An 18,504-nucleotide genomic window follows, 5' to 3' on the forward strand; every position below is an offset into this window, starting at 1 on the left:
GAACCTTCTCTGCCCCACCTCCTCTCTGCTCCCACTCATTAATCCCACTTTTCTTGGGAGTGGGCCACACTGATTGTAGCGGAGCATTTCCCCCCCTCCCCCACCCCCCATCATAGATTTAGCCTTGAGGTGTCACATGTTCTGCAACAAGCTGTTTCATCACAGACTGTTTGCATCTTCACAAAGATCTCCTTTGGTTTGTATATCCCATTTGAACATTTCCACCCCATCTGTCCTGGCTTTGCCCTCAACATTTTTCTTCTTTTTCCTATAGAAACAATCTGCCATTAAAATCTGACCAATTAAATCTGTTGAACATCTTTTTCCATCCACTTCTTTTGTCTATTTTCCCTGCCTGATGTGGAGCCAATATTTCATATTAACAATTGTGAGATTATTCTTCTCAAGGTCCATGAAGGGTGTGTGTGTGTGTGTGTAATTGTTGCTGTTGTGCCAGATCTGCTCAGTTTGGTTGGACTAAGTGGAAACTAATAATGAGCTCCCTACAACCTCTAAAGACCTTTACAATAATTTCATAGCCATACTTCTACTGCATTGATGTGTCCAGTCAGGTCAATGAACCCTGCGCCCACCCCGATTTGGTTAACTCTGATCACTTCAAGCTGAGAGCGGCTGTCTGTCTTTGTATAACAACCCCCACTTCCACTGCATTACAAACCCAGGCACCCTATTTCCAGCAAGCATCATGTTAGTTCAGAATATAGATCTAAATCATACATCTCTAACTATTTTTTATTTTCTTCAAGAGCTCTGAGTTTATCTTACACAAACAGCAGAAAAAAGACCGAAAAGAACAACTTTGAAAAATGTTAGCAATGCTTTATTTTTATGTTAATGCATTTTAAAATGTTGGTTTGTTAAAATCTGCCTGCTGATCAAGCTGCTACCATGAGAAACAGGCAGAATAATTGGGATTTGCAGAACACTCTTCCTAGCATTCCCTCTTTTCTCCCAACCCTTTCCAACAGAATTGAGCAGAGTTAGAAACTGAGCAGAAAAAGGAAATTAACAATAGTCAGGCCAGCATATTGAATGCAGGTGCAGATGCAGAAGTGTATATATAAAATACAACTCTGTCCCCCACCCCTTTACGAAATAACTACCCCAATTCCAACAAACAGAAAGTCATTTCAGGCTGTAGTCCTATACACTGCTACCGGGAGGAACCAAGGGGGCTTAGTTCTGAGTAGACATGTGTAAGGATTTCAGACTTTCAGTGTTTAGATGTCCATCTCTCTCTCTCTCTCTCTCTCTCTCTCTCTCTCTCTCTCTCTCTCACACACACACACACACTCACTCACTCACTCACTCACTCACTCACTCACTCACTCATCAGAAGTTCAAATTCTGGGGCAGCTGGCAAATCCGCTATGGCCAGGACGCTCAGGAGCAGTAAGTCTGATGCAGCAAGCTCCCCTCTGTGCGCATTGATGCAACTTGTTGATGAGTGTACGGAATAAAATATTGCGTTGGCACATCAGTCTCACTCTCGCTTGTGCTCTGTGAAGTGCAGCCGCGGTCGGAGTGTCCAGCCGGGTTTTCAGGGGCAACAGTGGACGAACTTCCAGCTGCCACAGCCGGCGACCCGGGGAACCAGAGGCAGCCACGCGACCTTCGCGCGGCGCACCACGCGGCGCTCGCCCTGGCACAAGGAGGCGCCCCGGAAGGCCCGCGCTGTGTTGGCGGGCAGGCGGGCGCCCGCGCGATCGATGCTCACTTGCTTCGAGGTGACTTTCGACGCAGATCGAGGCGAGCCAGCACTGGAATCGGCGGCAGTTCCAAATAATCGCCCCAACCCCGGTGCTTCCCTGCTGCGGGAGGTATCGGGCGGGTGGTGCTTCCGTCCGCACAGCCAAGATTTCATCAGATCCTGGTTTCGCACGCGGGGCCGGCCTCTGGGCGCAGGCGTCTCGTCGAACAAACCGGGTGCCCGCTCGGGACGTGGCTTCAGACCTCCTCCAAACGGGGGCGTCGCCGCCCCAAAAATCATCCCTGAGCAAAATAACACGAGCCGCCACCCTCTCTCACGCCGCTCCCTCAGTTCCAGGCGGCCGTGTGCGACGTGGGGAGCAGGACGGGCGCGCCGAGCCGGCCCTCGGACCCGAGTGTTCCATGAGGACCAGGCAACCAGCAGCGGCGCCGCGACCGCCGTCCCTGCCTTGCAGCAGCCCTCGCGTGCGCTGCTAGGAGCTCCCCTCCGGCAGATCCCGTGGCATGTGGTCACCGGGCAAGCAAGCCTTCCGTGGGCGAAGAGGAGCGGCTCTCTCCGCTCTGACTCTCGCGCAGACCGTTTGCTGCGCCTCGCCGTTTCACGCGCGAGTGTTGTTCCCCAAAGCGCCCTCCTGGCCCGGCTGGCTCCATCCCCCGGAGACTCTGCAGGCAAACGCTCGGCGTGGGCGATCGCAGCGCGTGGAAGCAGCGCCTGATGACAAACCAGGTCGATGACTCTCTCTAGCCCGGAACTCGGCCCCTTTGAGTTCGGTTGAAGCTGAGATCGTCCATACGTTGTTGCTGGCAGAGAGAAACCAGGGAGACTGGTCGTTTTGTGATTAAACGATTACAAGGGCAAACATGCTAAACTGTGTCCAGCACAGTGCGTTGGACCGTCCTAAACTGCTGTTGCCCGTTCAGTCAATGGAACTAGAAGTATGTCTCACAACACACGTGGAATCAAGCTTGCTGGCATTTTTCCCCAAGCGAGCAGAAAACGAAGGGATCCTCAAACACGTAGCTTTACACCTGTTTTCATATCTGAGCTGTAATCCTATGCACACTTACCCGCGAGTTAATTGCATTGGCCACAATGGGACTTATTTCTCAGTAGGCATGCATAGGATTGCATTGTCATACAGAACACACAGGATTGTCATACAGAACACACGTTTTTTAAAGACACCAGGCTACTTTTAAATTTCACAATGGGAAGGGAAGCAAGTGGGACACAATCCTGGAAACAAGCGTTGGTTCGTGCCAGAATAACACCTTCAGGTCGACGCAATGATGAGCATCCTTTTAGGCGGTGCTGGATCCTAAGGCCACTTATCTGAAGGTGGCTCGAGGGGGCTCACTTTCCCCAGGTGAGCGTGACAAGGGACTGCCAGGCCAAAAACACACCAACCAACAAGCCCACCTTGCTCTCGCACACATTTATGGCTTCTGGGGGTATTGATCAGAAGGAATTGAACTTGGAATATTTTTGTTTGTTTGTGTACACATTAACTTTCTTCACAGATTTCCTCTTGTGCCTCCACAAAACCTTGTATTACTCGAGGTCTTCAATTTGCTTGAAATAATTCACCCCAAAGTAACCAAATTCATCACTCTCCACCTGCTAATCTTTACGATCTGCTCCCTGATCACTTTTCTCCTTGCTCCTGCTCACAACGCTACCTGGCAAATTAAAGATGAGGTAGCAAGTCAAGAAGGTGAGGTAACCTGAACAGATGGTTTACTCACAATGGCAAATACAGAGTTTAATTGCACTGGGTCAATTAAATGTATATGCACAGTAATGCTCATTCCACTGAAATAGGACATTTAAAAGGACAGGCACTCAGAAGCAGTGCCAGTGAAAATCAAAGGATTTAAATGAGTTTCGGGTGGCAGGCAATGATTTTGGATAGAACTGTACTTCCAGAAAAATACACAAGTAAAAGGCACTCTCAGGTAAATTTGTGGGGAGCAGACAGTACTAAAATCCTGTTTCTTCAGACAGGCCCCCTTCTTTTTCACTTCTGGGTTCAGAGACTAGGAACCCTTTCTGGCAACTAATTCTGTTCCAAATGGGCAGTAGTTGGTGGGACAAAGTAGTTTGGGCAGTTTTTGTTTTCATTCCTTATCCATGCACCAAAACACACTTTCCCTTTTGGTAGCCTCTTCATTTAAGGTCACAATCACAGAACTTTGGAGATGTCAAGTTTATCAGCAGTGAACGGCTACAGTTTGTGAAAATCCTGCATTCACAATGGCTGCCTGTAAAGGAAGAAAAAGTGCCCCTAGCAAGGATATTCCAGGCCTGCAAAATTCACGTAGCTTGGTGGGTCCCTGAAATATACCAGGGCACACTTCTGTCTGGGGTGCATTCAGCAAGCCTTAGTTACTGTCTGAGAAACACGCAAGGGAGAGGAAGAAATCAGCAAAGTCTGTATATTTCAATTTCACATACTTATGTTCTTAGTCATAAGATGCCACTGCAAGTAAATTATGCTCTCGAAGCCCTTGGAGGGGGAAAAAGCATGATTTAAAGGGAAATACGTATTAATTAGTATCTTAAATGGCACTTTAATGTGCTAATATTGAATCTCTGCTTTAGAAGCTGGGTCGACCTATTATTTGAACGCGTTTCGTCTCCTAAACTCAATGTTCCTTCTTGTTTGTCTGTCTCCTCATTAATTCACGCTTGATATTGCTGGATACGTTGTGGGGTGGGGGCAGAGAAGAGAAGGGGCAACCCAAACACAAAGGGAGTGTGTGGGGAATTGGAAAACTCAAGCACAAGCTGGAAAAGCTGGAGCTGATCAGGACGCAAGGATGTTGCAATCCACCAGTCACTTCAGTGGGTCTAGGCCCTGGCCAGTTTTCCGTGTGAGGACTAGCCAAGGCCCCTGTGCTCCCTTAAGTGCATGTGACCGTCCCAATCCAGTAGTTTCCCCACAGTTTCCTAGTGTTTGGGATGGGAATTGAGGAGGAGGAATCCAAACATAAACAAACAAAGCCCAACTTGCCTGGTCGGGTTCTCCTGGAAGTTGACAGAAGACATTACACCGGAAGGCCCAATTAGGCCTGCCTGTGCTCTAGGGATCACAGGAGCAGGCCCATCAGACTGTACAGTGAGCATTACAGAAGCCTTTCTTGTGGTGCCTGTTCCCACACAGCTGCTGGGCAGCTTCTTGCCCAACAAAAGGCATGAACTTGGATGTGAGGTCCCCCAGTCTGGAAGCAAAGCTGGCTCCTTGTTTCAGGAAGAAGACTTGTGCTGCTGGAAACCAGTCGCAAATGAAGAGACTGTTGGAAGGGGCCTCCAAGGCCACCGGGTCCAACCCTCTGCTCAATGCAGGATTCAGGTCTCCCATCCAAATACTAGCAAGGCCTGACCCCACCTAGATTCTGAAGTTAGGCAGGATAGGAGGTCTATTCAGTCTTCACTTAACACAGGTAACCTCAGGCAGCAAGAAATGGGTGTCGATCCCCTTGAAATAATAGCTCCTCTTTCGATCCCCTTGAAATAATAGCTCCTCTTTCGAGGTATTTCATACCTGTGATCCTTGGAATTAGTACAATAATTTTGTAAGGTAGGTTATCACCATTGTCATGTCACTGACTTCTGGAAGTATGTGAGGCACAGAGAGAGATGTAAATACACACAACAAAGCAAACTTCAAATTCTGCTGAGCGGAAGCATTATACAGAGTAGTTAAATCTTGCACACATCTCATTTCATGCACGATAAAAGACTCTGCGTAATAAATTATAATAGTTATTAACACTAACCTTCTGGATAATATTGAGGGTGTTTAAAGGAGCACCTGGAGAGAAAGGGAGGCATTAAAGCCTCAGGCACACAGACTCAGAGACTCTGGGGATGGGTCAGTCATGGAAAAGATTGGTGAATGATGGGAACTCTGAACTGTGCTCTTTTGGGTTGTGATGGTTCTTTAAGAGGCAGACGTCGGGTGCAGGTTCTGTCATCAGATGGAAAAGATGAATGACACAACAAAACTTTCCCAAATGCCACTTTTCTCAGGCGGCACACTTTGCCTGGGCATTTGCCATTCGATCCATCGGCCTCCTCAACCACGAGGACTACGCCCTGTTAAGCAGGAATCTAGATGGAAAGCTCGGAACAATGTACTGACAGAACTTTTCGAAGGAGCAAACCAGGCTCTGTTAGAATCCATAGCAAAGTTCCCAGGGCTTGCGCCTATCCCTACACGTGCACACCCCACCTGGGAAGAATCGCAGTAAGACACTGCTCTCTTAAAGCACCCAAGGTCCCGGGCTGTCCCGATTGCTGCTCTTCTTGAGGAATATCTACGGGATTTGTCGTTTATCGGGGTTTATCCTCTAACGCTCGTGAGGACCAGTTTCCTCCAACAGGTTGTTCTGGGCTCTCCGGGTAGCAATAAGCAGGAGAAGCTGCGAAGAAGCCTGGAAGAGAAGCGGGCTGCACTGGTGTGCTTCTTTGAAAAGGTAAAGGGGCCCTCCGAGAGACGGGGGTGCGGGAGCCGGATCTGCGCAAAGCGAAAGCAGAGAACAAAGGGAAATGGGAAAGTCAAGCGGAGGAACGTGCAAAATCCTTTGGCCCATCAAAGGCGAAGCGAAGGAAGTCGAGATGAAAGGCACGAGGAGAGCGCCCCGGGAGAAGCGGAGCAAGCCACCGACTGCCGACAAGCATGTCCTGCAAGTCCGTTTATGCGAGGATCTCGGTTCAAAGGTCTGTGTCTGCACACAGGCGTGAGAAAATGGGCAGGGGCACCAGCAGCAGAGAACGGGGGCGGCAGGGACCCCGGCCCAGCCACAAGGCATTCCGCGGGAAGAGCTTGTGTCCTGGGCTGCGGGACACAACTGCGCAAAACGCTCTGCAGCCTGAAGCGAGATTTCCCCATTTCTCGGGGGTGTAACGGAAACGTGGGACTCCGGGGTCAAACGTAAAGCTTATCCTCCAGTGGAGCGACCCGGTAGGGGACTGACTTCTTGGAACAGGAATTAGGTATGTGCCAAGTACATATCAAGTGGAAGGAACTAGCGTCCCTTATTACTTTCGGCAACATATATTAAATTTGAAAACCAGGGTGGGGGTAGGGATAGGAATCAAATATTCCAACGTTTGAAATATTCACCGACAAATACTCGACTTTTATCAGGACTGGTGTGCGTATTCTGGGGTGTTATTTCAAATTGTTGCAAGGGTCTATTACCAAGTAAAGGGGCAGAATAGCATTTGTTGTTAGTGTAGTTGAGGGAAACTTTTCAGACAGTCAAACTGATATTTCACTGCTGGAATCCGGTGAAAGCAGTTCTGAATGTAGGAAAATAGAGTGAATATTACCCCCATATCTGAAATATTAAAATAGAACACTCTATATTTTAGATAGTCATAATTTAAAAATAAAATTGGACAACAGTATCAGATTTTCCACTAGCAAGAGTTTGGAAATTTTCACAGGAAAGACTTAACTTTCTTATTCTTGGCCCTGACTTTTTGAACAATTTGCTTTATATTCCAGCCACAAATAATTGAATGTCTCTGAAAATAAGTGGAAATCAGTCACCATTGCTCTTATGAACTGACTATTAACATCCAGCACACTTCTAATATATCATCTCAGCAGAGGGCATTAAATTGTCCTTAATTTTCTTTCCTATGTCAATTTTTATGTCAAGTTATTGTCGAGGCTTGAATAGAATATCTAGAAAGGGGGAAATAGCACACATTTAGAACTGTATTTGTGTATTTGGAAACCATAAAATGCATTCAGAAAACACCTTTTCTTGTGTAGGATGTCTTACCTACTGCAATTAGAGATTTACCTCAAGGTTTTTCAACCATTGTCCACTAAGTGGCGCTGCGTCCACATACATTTTGTAAACCTGAAAGAAGGGCTGGTCAGAAGACTTTCCAAGTGTCTTTATTGAACATTAGACTCTTGAAAATAAAACATTTGCTAAAGGATACACATGCTGCACATATCGTAAAGCCCAAATTAATTGAAATTAATCGACAAAGGCAACTGTATAAGCCAAAGCTGAAAAATTGTTTTTAAAATTATAAAATTGATATATTCTCCAGCTTGTTAAAGCTTGGCTATATTACTAGTTTGGTCCTACTCTTTCAAAAAGATGCAAATAAAGGATTTCTACACAAAATTAACAAAATGATTCATAAAGAAATATTTATGTATAGAATTATTTGAACCATATTTAAGTACCACTCTAAGTTAAAAATAACATTCTGAAAATAGCTTTAAACTGCAATCCTATACAACTTACTTGGGAGTAAGCCCTACTGAATTCAATGGAACTTATTTCTGAGTAGACAGAGATACGGTTTTACTGCTAAACACATAGATGGTTCCAGTTTGAGAAGACCAAATTCTGCTTGATGGAACTCCAATCCAATTAAGGGTTTCAAAATTGTCAATTAAATTCCTAAACAGTTTGCCATTTGGCCTGTTGGATATTCCAACCCTATTTGATTTCCACTACATGCAATGGGTGCTCTTGTATGACAGAGGGAGGGAAAGGGGGCCTTAACCTGAATTAATCAAAAGTATCCCTTTCTTAAAGTCTTCACCATACTAATGCCCAAGGTCTGGTGTGTATATACGTATATTGATGTTGTTTGAATCATGCTATTTTTATGCTGCATTAATCAGACCCAAAGGTCCTAATCACTCTAGAACTCCAACGGACTTGGACGTCCCACTGAATTAGTGGGGCTTCTTTCAGAATGACCGTATTTCGAATAGGAGAGCCATCTGCATAAACCACTTAAGGAGAAATATTCAGATCGGACTCAGTTTGATCCAAACTGAGCCACTAGAACCAAAGGTTTCAAACTGTGTACCATACTTGAATGACTGAATACAACCCGCAACCTTCCAGAAATGATACTTTGGTCTTCAGTCTGATTTGGTTGACTTGTCTTTTTTATGTTTTCAATTTATATTCCATCTCTAAGGTCAGTTTGCTGTAGTTCCACTCAGGTAATCTTGCTGGACTTCAGAGCTCACTTTATGACCCACGGAAGTTAATGGGATGCAGTTTGACATGTCAAAACCAGCACTATGGCAATTTATGGACTTCAGGGCTGCACCCTTCTCTGGAGGCCTTGTTCAAGCAAAACTGGACCTCCCAAAAGATCCCGCAGAATTCACACAAAAGGAGAGCGGAAAAAAACGGGTGGGAGAGCCAGAGTAACCCTCTTTTGTCTAGTGGGGGTTTGTGGGGGGGGGGGGGGGGCACAAGAAATAGAGGCAGTGTGTGTGGGGAGAAGAAATAAAGTCCCCTTTCCAAACAGACTGCACAGACTTTTATTTCCCACCTCACTGGAATTAATCTTAACATTAATTGCCCGGTTCCCCGCATCCTTATCTGCTGTTCTTAAAGAGCCGGGGTCCCTGGACTGCTTGGGGAACGGGAAAAACATTTGTGGATGCAACTTCGATTCGGAGGATTGGTAATTTGATTAGTTCCAAAATTTGGTTATGTGGGGAGGGGGGCAGCAGGGACAGGAAGAACTCGGCTGTGGCACTGGAGTAAAGTGTCCGAAACCGTATCAATAGAAAAAAAGAAATTTCACTCCATTCCGAGCATTGGATTCGTTCCGAGCGGTGTCCCTGGCTCCAGAGAGTGTCCACCTTTTGGGTCCTTCTCTGGCTGTTGAGGGTGGCAGTGGGGCAGAGAGACTTGCGTGTGTGTGTGTGTGTGTGTGTGTATGGGGCGAGGAGTTACCGCACTGTACTTTGGAGAGGACTTGCTTTCGCCTCGAAGAGCTGATACTCCGCCTGCAGAAAGTGGGTTGCCGCAGAAGGCCAAAAGCCTCAGTTCTGACCTCTACTCACTTCCAAGGAATCCGTGAACCTCGTGCTCTCCCCCCGCCCCCCCCATACCCAATCACCCGTCCCTTTTATTATTCCCAAGCACGACCCAGGCTCGGCTCGTCTGAACTGCGCTTGCACCGCCAGAAGAAGGATCCGGGCTGCGCAGTCGCTCTCGCTCACGATGCGAAATTACGCTTTTTTTTGGCGGACGAGCGCGGAGTAAGCGTAAACCTCTCTGCGGCGATTTAGGAGTTCGCGTGTGCATTTAAGCCGCTAAATCACCCCTCCGATTTCCACCCAGCCAGCCACCTCCAGCATTTCCTGCCCACGCAGTCCAGACCCACGCGGATCAACGGGCGCCTGACTATGCATGTGTACGGATCATTCATTTATCCTCCGGGTTTGTGTGCGTGCCTGTGAACCCACGAAAAGAAAAGAGGGGAGGGGAAAAAAACAGGGGGGACACTTCGGAGTCAGATTACTAGATCTATGGGAGAAGGGATCTGACTGAGTGGTCCCGGAAACCTAGGAAGGAATTGATAGGCGCAAGAAAAAGACGCACACTAGGGCGAAGCTTGGGCCTTCGAAAGGAGAGTTTGGAAAACCACACTAGGAGATCCGGACACCTCCCTGCAAAACTTCGGTTTCCTTTCTCGAATCCAGAAACTCTGAAAAACCAGGTTTCCTCGAACTGTGTCACGGGAGCGGTTCCTGGGCGATCATAGGCTGTGATGATTATCCAGCCAGAAAAGTCCCAGCGAGTTTCTTAAGACGGGGCCGGATAGTTCTCGGGCTTCCAGGCCAAGCTCAGCGACTGGCCACCCGCTCCCCATCTCCGAATAAGAAACTTCAGGCGCACCTTCGGCGGCCGCAGTCGAAGGTGCGCCTGCAGCGAAGCGGCTTTTCCGAGAGGTACAAGCGAGAGGGTCCTGGGTGCAATCGGTGGAACGATCTCTGTGCCGTTCACTTTGGGGATTAAAAGGCAGCGGGCCGGCCTTGCCTTTCTCCGCTCAGAACAATTAAGACCGGGTTGGAGGAGGTGATGCCCCCATTTTATGCAGAATATCTGGTCAAAGCTAAGCAAGGGACCGGGGTAGGGGGGCGTCTTTACAGGAACACACGCCACCCGACGTGGCAGCGGCGCTTGCAATCCGAAGAGCAAAGCCTTCCACTCGGGTCAGCCCTTTCTTCACAAGGGGGGTTTCTGATCCTTTCCTATAAGCAACTTTAGGGAACTCATCCTTCCATCGTACACCAGGAGGGGTGAAATCTGCACCCTGGCAGCATTTAAAGGATTTCCCGGCCCGGTTTGGCAGAAGCCTTAAAAAACAGAACGGAAAAGCGAGTGTGGGGTGGGCAACGTTGCCTCTCTTCTCCCCTGCCCGGGTCTAATTCCTCTCCCCCCTCTCACTATCACGGCCTTGGAACAAAAGCACCTCTGGGTGCTAAACTGGCATCGAGATCGCTTTAAGAAAGCACTTCCCCGCACAGCAACAGCGACACAATCAAATAGACTGAAATAAAAAGGCACGCAGGGAAGTGTGGAGAGATTCGCGGCCTGCCAGCATATTGACATCTTCCTCTGATTTCAGTGGAACTCCCTTCCACAAGTATCGATAACGCAGATTAACATTATTATCTGCACTTAGGGAAAGTTAAACTCCACTGGAATGCGGGGGCAGCTGCAGTCTCACTTCCACGTCGAGAAGTGTAACAGGAGTGCGAAAGTGCTGTCATCTCCGATCCTTTCTGCCCAATTCATCTCCGGCTTAAGTCGAAGCGCTTGGCTTTAAGAAGTTTCTTCCCCGAAACATGTACTTCAGGTTAACTAACTGCCTTGTGGATCGCATTTCACATTGTCGATATGAGCGCATCCTTCCCCCATTGCTGATCTGCTATGAGCACCTTCCAAAACACCGAATAATGGGAAGCAAGGGGGGGGGGGACGGGCTGTTGGATAACGCAGGTTAATTCTTTAAAGACGCTAGATATAAATCCGCGGGTGGAGGAAGGGCAGAGAAAAAGTGCTCTGAAAATGAATAAGAAGTTGCCCCTTTTCTCTTCAACGCCCCATTAAATTTAATTAATGACGGAATAAAATATTCACTTTATACTTTAATAGCAGGGGAGGGGGAATTACTGGGCTACTTGTTATTATTCACTTCTCAATATAATGCCCAATAGCATTAAACGCAGGAAAGCAAGGCAGAATAAAGAGCACCCATATTCATTCTCTCTCTCACACACACACACGCACACGCACACAGTTTTGCCTTCTTGGATGCATTCAGCTGAAATGATTCCCAATCGGTCCACGCATTTTCAGTCTCATGGATCAGAGAAATAGGTAGGGTCTTCCACAATTAATAACCAACAAAAACGTTAGCCATATGCAAACTACTGGTCTGAGCATATATTCGCAGCCGATATATTCGCAGCATGTACAGCATGTGGGCATAGGTACAAAAGAGCTGTATTTTGGGCTGTCTCTGTGTACACACCAGCTCACAGTATGTTCTCGCTGAATGAGAACGCGTCCCCGCCCTTCTCACGGCTTCTCCTGGAACGGTGCTGCTTTACAAGGCAGGGGAAAACCTAGTGACTTCCACGGAAAAGTCAGGTCTCTTTCAAGGGCAATAGGTATACAAATGTGGCAGTATATTCATTAAAACACACCCCAGGGCCAAATCCAATGTGAGCGGTGCACAGGGTAGGCCCATTGAAATGAATGGGAGTGAAGTTCACGAATCATGACTAACTTTAAATCGTGTTCATTTCAATAGGTCTACTTTGCATAGAACTAACACTGGATTTAACTTCTAATTACTCGAAGCCTTTGCAAACATGAAAGAAGGGCATGGAGAATGGAAAAACCACGGAAGAGACAACTTGGAGTGTTTTGAAACAAGACTCTCCACTTTGGTTCCTTGTGCCACAAAAATATGCATTTCCCGAGGAATGCTGCACCTCTCAAAAGTAAATCACGCGGCGTAATAGATTTTAAATGCGCTCGAGATTTTTTTTTTTTTTTTTTTTTTACAATCATTAATTGTAAAGGTGAAAAATACCTGCTGGTACTTCACTTTAGAAGAGTGTAATTGGTAAAAATAGGAGGTTGATGAATAGATAATAGATCCTTAACTACCAATAAACGGTGAGCAGCAGCCAGCAGAACTAGGATGTGATCATAATTATTCGACCGCGGCAGCCAATGAGAGCTGCAGGACTCGGCCCTAAAAATCGTCCCCGGACGCCCTGGCAATCTCGAAAATGCGGACAAGGCCGGATTCTCGGATGACGAGCCTGCCTCTTGCCGTCGTCCCGGCTGGTCCCAGTTTTCTGCACTACGGCTATTCCGTGTCACTCGGAGCCTCTCCCATGCTGCTGGCCGGAGACACGAAAGACGGCCCAGAACTACCTCGCCGAGTTGCTTTTTGGGGCGGAGGCAGAGCAGCCTCCTGGCTGGGTGATTCCCAAAACACCGCGAGCCGCTGGATGCCCGTAGTGTAGGCGATCCTTGGGAAGGGAAAGTGGCCCACCCAGGGGCTGAGGATCACTTCGGGGCATCCAAACCAGCCCGAAGGCGGGGCCGGGAGGTTTCTGGGGCTACCGCGAGCGCCAAGCCTCTGCCATCCCCCAGCCCACCGGGAAGGGGAAAGCGTTTCCACGGTGCCTGGGAAAACCCAGATTTTCCCACTCGCTCTGGCGAGCAAGCTCGGCGTCCGGGGCGCTGGAAGCGCGCGGTTTTGTTTGCGGCGCACGGATGAGTCTCGCCCCGCGCGTCCCGGTGCTTCAGTGCCCCCCCGGGCTCTCATCAAAGCCGTGAAACCTTCCGTGCTCCTACCTGAACCCTGCGGGGACTTCTCTCGGCTCTCGGGACCTCGGCTGCCGCGGCTGCGTCTCTGCCTGACTGCATCTCATGAGGCCCCCCCCCGCCCCGCTCCAGCTCTTGTCTGGCGGGCGGGCGGGCGGGGAAGTCCATTCCAGTCTGGGCCTGGATCCATCCCTCCAGGATCGCGTCGTCCAAGAAGTTCGCCTCTCCCCTCTGACGCACTTTAAAGCGTCTCCCCCTTCAACCTCAAGGCGAGTAATAGCGACCAATCATCAAGCCATTTACCAGGCTTCAGAGGAAGCTGTTTATGTGATCCTCGGCACTAATTAGGCTCATGAACTAACAAATCGTTTGCACCACTTTGGGCAAAGGACCCGATCGCTCTCCTCCATGGATTGCCGCTGCTGGACCTAGTAGGGGCTGCGCGAAGGAACGAGAGGGCTGCGGCGGTGGGGGGAGGAGAGGGGGGAGGAAAAAATTAAAAAGGCAGAACTTGGCCCAGCAACTTTTTTCCCCTCTTTCTTGTGGCGGATGAAGTGAGCGGAGCGGAGCGGAGCGCGTCTGGGCGCTTGCCTCTTCATGCGGCCAGCCAGCTCGCCTGCCGCTGGTGCCGCCGCCGCGGCTGGCAGCTGCCCGCTTGCCAGGCTCTGGATCTAGGGGGGCCGAAGAGCACCCCGATCTCCTCGCCGGGACTCGACGCCGCCGCCGCCGCCGCGGAGAGGAGGAGGAGGAGGAGGAGAGGCAGAGGCGGCGGCAAGGGCAAGGCGGAGGCCAGACTGCTCGCCGCCTCGCCGCCAGGATGTTCCAACCCGCCCCCAAGCGCTGCTTCACCATCGAGTCGCTGGTGGCCAAAGACAGCCCGGCCTTGCCCGCCTCCCGCGCCGAGGATCCCATCCGGCCGGCGGCGCTCAGCTATGCCAACTCCAGCCCCATGAGCCCCTTCCTCAACGGCTTCCACTCGGGCGGCCGCGGGGTGTACTCGAACCCGGACTTGGTCTTCGCCGAGGCCGTCGCGCATCCGCCCAACCCCGCCGCCGTGCCGGTCCACCCGGTGCCGCCGCCCCACGCCCTGGCCGCCCACCCTCTCCCCTCCTCGCACTCTCCGCACCCGCTCTTCGCCTCGCAGCAGAGGGACCCCTCCACCTTCTACCCATGGCTAATACACAGATACAGATATCTGGGCCATCGGTTCCAAGGTAAGGGCCGAGGGGGTGCCCCCCACCCGGCCGGGCTCCGGGCTTCCTCCGGCGAGCGTCGGCGGGCGGGAGGAGGAAGCTGCGGGCAGAAATGCGTCTCGCAAACCCCAACAGGAGCGGGAAGGAAAGACACTTTTCCAAAAGCCATTGTGTGAGTGGGGGGGGGGGACGAAAATAGATCAGACGAAGGGCGTGGAGGTGCGTGTGGGGATCGCTTTCTTCGCGATCCGAAAGCCCCACTTAGCTCTAGTGGACGCGTGGAAATGCGGCGCGGGGGGGGGGGGGCGGCATTCCTGATCCTGAAGAAATAAATTCCAGCCTGGCTCTTGTTTCTTGCTAACTAGTTCGAACTTCAAGAAACTGTCATTGCGGAATGGAGGAGGCGGGGGCAGGCGCGGGCGGGGATGCCGGCGGGCGGGCAGGCAGACAGTGTCTGTTGCGGAAACGGCAACCCTTGGCCGGTTTTGCCGAAACGAGCCCCCTCCACACACGCCTGGAAGTCACGGAGCGCGGGGGTGGGGTGGGAGCGCTGCGGACCGGGCGCTTCCCTCGCCGCCCGTCCTGAAACTTGCAGCAAAATATCTGGCCCTAATCACTGAGTTCAAGAGGACAAGCCCTCCAGTAAATTGGCAAGCAAAGGGCTTGCTCGAAAACGAAAAGGGAAAAGATAGCTAGAAAGGACGGGGTTGAAAGGGGCAAAACAAAAGCCGGGAAGGGGTTAGGCAGAAACAGGTCATTTTTTTTAAAGTAAAAATTTCCCTTTTTAAAAAAAGGAAAAGAAACAAAAACAATAACACCTCCAAACGCCAAGTTTTTTAGCTGCGTTTGGCGTCTAAGTTTTCTTTTGAAAACTATCCCAGCACACCAGTTTCAAGTTCATGTTTCCAAAATTACTAGCAATTTTTTCATTGGCAAGCTCCGACACCACCACTCCTCCATGTATTTCTTGCGGGTTTCGTCCGACCAGGAGTGATACACTGGCAAAGTTGCGCTCTCGGAGGCACTGGTGGGACTCATTGGGAGAATGTTGCTTTGAAGTCAGTTGAGTCCTCAGTAAACAAACAAACAAACGAAAACAACACTTAGCTCCGGCTGGTGGAGGACCCTTCGGAGGTTTCCTCTTGTTTGGGCTTCGCTTCTTTCATGGCCATTTCCCAGAAAAACGGACATTTAAAGAAAAAAAGTCGGGGTTGAATAATAGTATTTTTAGGGTTTCTTCAGTTTACTTTTTAATTATTTGCAAAGACAATAAAAAGAGCAAAGTGGGCTCGTTGACAGGACTACCTTCTCCCCACTCGCCCCTCCCCCCGGGGCAGTGCAGGTGCGGGAGGGTGAATTTACACGTCTCATGCCATCGCAGGACAAACGCTTAATTGTAGCTTGAAGGATGATAGGAAAGTTCGGTCACGATCAACGGAGATCTCCTGCTGGGTGTCTTTTCCTGGGTGCGAGTCTGCGAAGTTGTAGCCTCAAGTATTTTTAAGACCTGGGGAAAGTATTTTTTTTCCCCGAACTGTGCTTCCCTCATTTGCACCCCACCCCCCCAGCTTAAAAAATAGAAATAAAAAACGAGGTGCGGGGTTGGGAGAGGTGAGAATCCATGCAGACACTTATTTTAAACGGGAACCGTTCCCGAGCAGGGAAAGGAGGCGACGAGTATTATTACAACCTCTCGGTGGAAAATTACGGGTTTCGTTCGCGCACTCATTGCTCTTCACCGGCACCCTGCCGTGAACAGCTTTTTGAAGGCACAAGCGGAAAGGAAAGCTTTGCCTCCTGCCCTGGCCACCTTCTGGCTGAAACGGTAGCCTCGCTCGGCGAAACGCTCCACACGCCAGCGGGGCCGGCGAGTGCGGGCTCGCTGCGGATGTCTCCAAAGCTGCGCCGCGGAGCGCGCAGAGCGCAGAGCCGGCCCCGGCGCCCTCTCCTTCCTTGCCCCGCCGCCCGGTCCTGGGGACGAGCGTTGTTCTTTTCATGTTGTTCTGCAGATGTTAGCAACTGCAGCCCTTCCCGTCCGGACGAACAGCTGTATGGCAGTGACTTTTCTTACAGGAATTTCCTATAGACGGGGCTTCTTCTACCCCTTCTTAAACTAGCAAAATATCGATCTAGAGACCAGGTCTCCCCCTCCGCAGGGAAGCAGCGGAAATAAGGGGGCAGAAAAGCCTTCGGGTGTGAATCTGGAGGGTCCCACCTGCAGATCTGGGTCTCCTCCTGAAGTCTCACCCGCTCCCCAACTTATCTGCCTGAATATCGATGAGAATCGCTAAAGCGGTGCAATAATTCGTAGCTTCCCTTGTCGAGGTCGTTTCTTTCCGCAACCACCCTTCTCTCCCGCCCCACTTAATCAGAAGCCGGTTGCTTTTCATGTACACCCAACCTCTCTCTTTCCATCCCCTAAAGGCCCAGAGTTTAACCCAACCGGTTGGCATTTTCGGTTTCATTCTCGGGCGAGGTTCTTAACTTTTGTTAGTTCCCTTCCGCTGGCGCGCTGTGCGTGAGCTGCTGCACTTCTCTCCCCACCCTCCGATTTCTGCGGGGAATTAAAACACATGCTAAGTAGGAAATTACTTCCAAGTAAGGTGCCAAATTAAAGACGGACTTAAAAATACTGGGAAGACTTCCCCTTTCCTCCTCCCATCCCCCGGATGATGATCAAGAAGCCAATAGACTTGGTGGGCTCATGAATATAATTCTGTTCTTGCTTTTTGTCCTTGTTGTTATCTTGCGATCCAGGCAATGAAACTAGTCCGGAGAGCTTCCTCTTACACAATGCACTAGCCAGGAAACCTAAACGGATCCGCACCGCCTTTTCCCCATCCCAGTTACTGAGACTGGAGCACGCTTTTGAGAAGAATCACTACGTCGTAGGAGCGGAGAGAAAGCAACTGGCGCACAGCCTTAGTCTCACGGAAACTCAGGTAAGGGACGCGGGTGCTCTCGTGGCCCCTTCGGCCTTGCAAAGCGCAGCTTCGAGCTCAGGACGTTCCTCCTCCTCTCCCCCAAAAGCCTCTAGTTCAAGTGTAAAAAGGACGAGGGGTGCAATGTGTTTGATGCGGCAGACGGTACTTTTGCGACCTGGTGCGCTCCCTTTGCCGTTCCCTGTATTCCTGGCGCTTCTTTTTAAAAACATGACAAAAAGTTAATGGAATAGTTCATGGTATATAAAGTCAGTGTTTTTATAGCCTAGATATACAGTGCAAGCCACTTAAGTCAAAGTGGCGGAATATTTCACTCAAGTGACATTAATTGAGTTTTATCATCCTAAGGTTGCTGTCCAAGTATTACTCGGGAGTAAATTCCTTTGTAAGTCAGTGGGACTTACTTTGGAGATGTAAGATGTGTGTAAGATCATACAGCTAAGCATGATGGTCTGAACTGGTTTCCAGATGTGCTGTTGGGATTGTCTCGGTTCAGTTTGTGGAAGAACGAATTGAGAATTCAATTTAAAGCGTTTTTTAATTATTGAGCACCTTTTAAAGAAAATTATAAAATAAGGAACTGTGCAACTGCTGGATCAATTTCTATGGATTTATTGTGTGCCGGTTTTGGAACTGTGGTGTATCGAGGAGTTTTAAAAATTTTTGATATTTAGGGAGTGGACTTGGTTTGGTCAGGAGAGAACTGTTGTTTTCTCCTTGAACTCCTATGAAATTAGGATACAGATAATTTCAACCCCCAAAAAGTAATCTAAATAGGAAACACGGGATTTTTCTTTGTTTTTCAAAAGTATTTCCTCATTTCTGTTTCTACATGTAGCCTGACCTACTATCGTTTTACCCAAAAGTAGTTATACTTAAGCCAGTTCACAGACTTGATCCTGAGCACATTTGATTGGAAGTGGAAAGCCCTGTTGATTTCGATGGACCTTACTTTGGAGCAAAAGTCTTTAGAATAGGGCCCTGAGACTCGC

General features: G+C 49.4%; 1 protein-coding gene across 2 annotated transcripts in view; it reads left to right on the top strand.

The window, feature by feature from the left end:
* Positions 1–14,191: 14,191 nt before the first annotated feature.
* EMX2 (empty spiracles homeobox 2) overlaps positions 14,192–18,504 on the top strand; it is an 8,894-nt gene continuing 4,581 nt past the window's right edge. The window contains exons 1-2 of one of the 2 annotated variants that reach the window (XM_044450422.1): positions 14,192–14,591; positions 17,328–17,512. In XM_044450422.1, coding sequence (XP_044306357.1) covers positions 14,195–14,591; positions 17,328–17,512 — 582 coding nt within the window. In that variant the 5' untranslated portion in view covers positions 14,192–14,194. The remainder of the gene's footprint in view (positions 14,592–17,327; positions 17,513–18,504) is intronic. The other variant, XM_044450414.1, reaches the window with a different exon arrangement.

This window comes from Varanus komodoensis, unplaced genomic scaffold (genome assembly GCF_004798865.1).
Source record: "Varanus komodoensis strain SLA01 unplaced genomic scaffold, ASM479886v1 scaffold1, whole genome shotgun sequence".
Lineage (NCBI taxonomy): Eukaryota > Metazoa > Chordata > Lepidosauria > Squamata > Varanidae > Varanus > Varanus komodoensis.